The sequence below is a fragment of the Phalaenopsis equestris genome, unplaced genomic scaffold (genome assembly GCF_001263595.1).
Source record: "Phalaenopsis equestris unplaced genomic scaffold, ASM126359v1 Scaffold233054, whole genome shotgun sequence".
Taxonomy (NCBI): Eukaryota; Viridiplantae; Streptophyta; class Magnoliopsida; order Asparagales; family Orchidaceae; genus Phalaenopsis; species Phalaenopsis equestris.
This window is the reverse complement of record NW_018251008.1, coordinates 158,863-163,253: the sequence shown is the minus strand read 5'-3', so window position 1 is coordinate 163,253 and position 4,391 is coordinate 158,863. Positions and strand designations below refer to the sequence as shown.

The 4,391-nt window shown below is 34.8% G+C and overlaps 1 protein-coding gene across 1 annotated transcript; it reads right to left on the bottom strand.

The window, feature by feature from the left end:
• Positions 1-1,578: 1,578 nt before the first annotated feature.
• LOC110038546 (cytochrome P450 71A1-like) lies at positions 1,579-3,801 on the bottom strand. The gene is made up of 2 exons (XM_020743418.1): positions 2,818-3,801; positions 1,579-2,446 (listed from the first exon to the last, which is right to left on the bottom strand). The coding sequence occupies exons 1-2, from the start codon at positions 3,703-3,705 to the stop codon at positions 1,832-1,834; spliced, it is 1,503 nt and encodes a 500-aa protein (XP_020599077.1). The 5' UTR covers positions 3,706-3,801; the 3' UTR covers positions 1,579-1,831.
• Between the last annotated feature and the right edge of the window lie 590 nt (positions 3,802-4,391).

Sequence of the window (4,391 nt, the reverse complement as noted above, 5' to 3'; positions counted from 1 at the left end):
ACAATTATATATATATATATATATATATATATATATTATATGTGTGACTTGGGCTTGTTTGCTGCCACTATCTCCTGCTCCAGTTTCACTTACAAGCAGCTGTTAATCTCTGCATTTTAGTTTTACTACTTGCTCCCAGTTGCTTGGTTCCTTTTCATCTTCTTTTTTGTTTTGGTTGGAATCTCTTGGGTCCTTTTTGCAGGTTGTGAGATGTAGATATAATGATTTTTTGATGCTTAGCATGTTGCATCACTCGGTTGGGACTCCATCTACTATGGATTAGGATTAATTGGCTTTACAACTCTCAAGGCTGACTATGCTTTCTTCTGTTTAATGTTAATATTGGGTATACTTTATTGGATTGGTATGTTTTCTGTCGGGTCACTTATAATTTTGGGTTTGATAGATCTTTTTGACCCTTCTTTTTTCCTTCGTTGTGTGGAGTTGTAATGTGGAAAAATGAACCCCTAAAATATCTTGTATTTCTTTTTGTTTTTTAGTGGGTTCCTTTTCTCCCTCCCTCTCTTTTGTAATCTCATTTCATATTAACAGGAATGGAGCCACGAGTTGCTCTTTTATAAAAAAAAATAATAATAAAAAATATATATATATTATATGTGTGTATATGCGCGAGCGCGCGCACAAGCCTTGGCCTGTTGGTTGGCGGTGTTACTGTAAATCCCCTCAGGTCACCATAGGGCCTAGCGTATAAGGAATCAGTATTTGAGCCTCTGTGAAATACCAATTCTTTCTAATATATATATATATATATATATATATATATTATATATATATATATATATTCTAGTCATAATATCAAGTACTGTGTTTAGATTCATAAAGAGTCCGAAAATAAAAATTTTCTAGGAAATTGATGGAGTAGTAAAACCGGAAGGGTTGGATGGCAGCAACAAATTTTACGATTGTGCGAATCTCAGGCACCATTATTTTTAGCACTACCAATTTGAGAGTTGAGTGCGGTACTTAGTAAAATGTACTAATCAATTTTTCCCCCTCCCTCGATTATTCGTGAGGTGCATCCTTCAATTTTGTTTAGAATAATGAGAAAACAAATTATACTTGAATATTGCTTTCACACAAATAATTTTTTTCCTTTTTTCTCACATCCACCTAAATATTACTACATGTTAAATTTTTGTCTTTTAGCCTTTTTTTATTTTGCAATGTAATATTACATAGCCTAATTTCATAAACTAATTTTAATGTTCCTTTTAATGGCCTACATTGTTACTTGAAAAACTACAAATAATTGCTACCAAATTTAGATGGATTGAATCGTAGAAGTTTCTTTTATTTAAACTATTCAATATGGTTAACTTAGATTTTCTTTCTTAAGAAAAAAAAAGGTAAAAGTTAGGAATTTGGACAAATTAATTAGAGCCCTGAAAACATTGTGCAAATCATTAGTACATCCATAACTAACAGGTAATTACAGTATATTCGCTTTAGATTCAAATATTTATATTTGATCATCTTCAAATGTGCTCTGATTTATATTTCTTCTGCCAGATGATTTGAATCATATAGGTATTTAGATGTAATCACACCACTTTTGGAAATGTAAGATAATTAGGCGTGGCAAAACTCTTCTATGTATATATGCCATTTTAGGGACCATGGCTTTCGTTCCTTCATTTCTAACATATCACAATAATGATCAAATGACCATTTCATGTTGTTACATAATAGGAAATTCTGTCACTGATTTAAAACATTTACTACGAGTTATTATTGCAAAATTCATGTAGCAATGATTTTTTGATGGCACATGACATGATGGTATCTTATTATTAATTACAAGATATATCATCTATTTAAACTTAGTAGCTACTGGCACCAACTCCAGCTTCTCTTTCCTTGCTGCAACTATTGCTCCATCATCGTCCATGTTCAAGTCTTCTGCGGTGATGCCTCTCGGCAGACTCCAATCAAAGCGAAGCAAGAGATTTGCCAGGACAAGCTCAATCATAACTTTTGCAAATTGCATTCCAGGGCAAATTCTGCGACCAAAACCAAAAGGCATGTAGTGAAAATCTTTACCTATATAGTCAATCGAATTATTCAAAAATCTCTCTGGCATGAACTTCTCTGGTGCTTCCCAATATAATTCATCTCTTCCAAAAGCCCATGCATTGACTAGAAGTCTAGTATTCTTCGGAATTTTATAGCCTAGTATCTGACACTCTTGGAATGACTCTCGAGGAACCAATAAGGGAGATGGTGGATGCACCCTTAAGACTTCTTTTATGAATGCCTGTAAATAGCTCATTTCGCCCAGTTGTTCCTCGCTTATCATGTCTGCCCCATTAGCAACTCTTTTGATTTCTGATTTTAACTTCATCATGACTTCGGGATTTCGAATAAGTTCTGCCATGCACCAGTCCAGAGTTACGGATGATGTGTCTGACCCGGCAGTAATTAGATTCTAATTCATGTAAAAACAGGTCAGAGAGAATTGTTTAATTGGTCAAAATTTATATAGATGCACTCTATTCTAAAAACTCAAAATAAATTGACTATATTGCATCCAACAAAAAGAAAAAATCTAATCTTTTCTTATTTCTTAGATATGATATTAGAATGATTATATAAGAATATGATTCTCTTTTATTTTTTAATTTCTGATAGTCTGCCTTCTAGTGGTTAAATGCCTTTGGGAAACATCTATAAGGTAACAAAAATTAAAAATCGCAATTAAAAAAAAATCACTTAACAAGTTAAAATATTAAAGAGACAAAATCTGCTAAGAAGATAGAGTTAAAGCCGAACTATTAGAATAAGCAAGCAGAAAAGTACCAGCAAAAGTCCCTTGATGTGATTCCTTGTGAGGGCAAACCCCTTGCTGAAATTGTTCTGCAATTCAAACAAGGCATCTATCAAATAAGTGGTGTTTTTACCGTTTGCTTCCTTCGAGTTATTGCAATGATCTTTGATAATCTGTTCTAAAATATTATCCCAATTCTTCTCGTGATTCTTAACCCTCTCATTTACTCCCCGCAGCACATCCAACCATCCCAATTTAGGGAAAAAATCCTCAACATAAAACATAGAAATTAAAGTTAAAGTATCATGCGCTAGCTTAAAGAAGCGCTTCTTTTCCTCCTCACTGACACTTGGTCCTATAACCACTCTACAGATAACGCTGGTCACGAACGAACTCAAGATCTCTGGCATGCATATAACACCATTACCCCTTGAAGCTTCTTTAGCAACTTTTTCAAGGAGCAGAGACACCTCCTCTTTTCGGTCGGAGATGAAGGATTTCACCCTGTGTGAGCTAAGGAGGTAGGTTGTACCTAGTCTTCTCATTTGTCTCCAACTCTCTCCGTATTGACTGAAGCCTATGTCGCTTTGGTTGTAGGACAAAACATTCAATATTTTGCCCAAGGGACGGGATGCGAATGTGAGATCATTGGTTCTAATGAGTTCTTCGATAACTTTGGGGGATGAGACTACCAGAACACGTACAGTACCAAAACGGAGAAGCATCAGAGGTCCATGCTCCTTTGATAACTTGTGCAATGCAAGATGGGGAATCGGGCCAAGTTGATGGAGATTGCCAATCAAAGGCAGCCCCGGAGGTGAAGGTATGCGGGAATCCTTGTTTGAGATGGACCTCCTTTTCACTAGTATCAAGAAGAAGAGGGGAGCCAATAGAATAGAAACAAGTAGAAGTGGATTCATGGTTACCAAGTTTTAGTTGCTTCTGCTCTTCTTTCCTACTGATTTATAAGCGTAGCGACAGGTTAACGATAGCATGATCTCACTGACATTATGTAACGCTATATTCAAACATCAGCTAATTTTTTGGAACTACCAATCACGCGCTGAGAAATCGATTAAAATGAAAATAAGGGGTTGGAGTTTTTCCATGAATTTTAATATTTGACTGAATATTGAAAAATGGATGATTGAGAGAGGTTGATTCGTAAATAGGAGGTTTCGGGTGTTTTGTATTTAATTGCCCCAAAATAAATTTAATCTTACTTGTGAAATGGGATTTTCCCTAATGAATTTTTCTTTTAAAATAGCATTGGCTTGAATATTGTTATAAGCAATTGTATGATGGATGTAAACTACAAAGTTTTTGGTTACGATGAATTTTTTTTTGTCCATGAATCTCGCCCAAGGAATGAAGGGGAAGAGAGAGAGAGAGATCTAAACTTCAGAATCAACTTGTGATGAGCAATATTTCAATAATCTAAGATGTATGATTGCTCCAAAAGTTTGGTTTCAAAAGTCGAACCTCTTTTTTTATTTAATATCCTCTTATATAGGAAAGCTTCTCTAAAATGTAAAAAATTAGGCTTTTACTATGTTAGGCCTCTAGGGATGTCTAACTATGTCTTTGGTCACGTTATAATTAATCC

What these genes read in the sequence shown, in the direction of transcription:
- LOC110038546 (XM_020743418.1), bottom strand. Translation starts at nt 3,705, where the DNA reads ATGAATCCACTTCTACTTGTTTCTATTCTATTGGCTCCCCTCTTCTTC. An exon ending in ACATCAAGGGACTTTTGCTG is followed by an intron (nt 2,447 to 2,817) that starts GTACTTTTCTGC and finishes TACATGAATTAG; the next exon opens with AATCTAATTACTGCCGGGTC.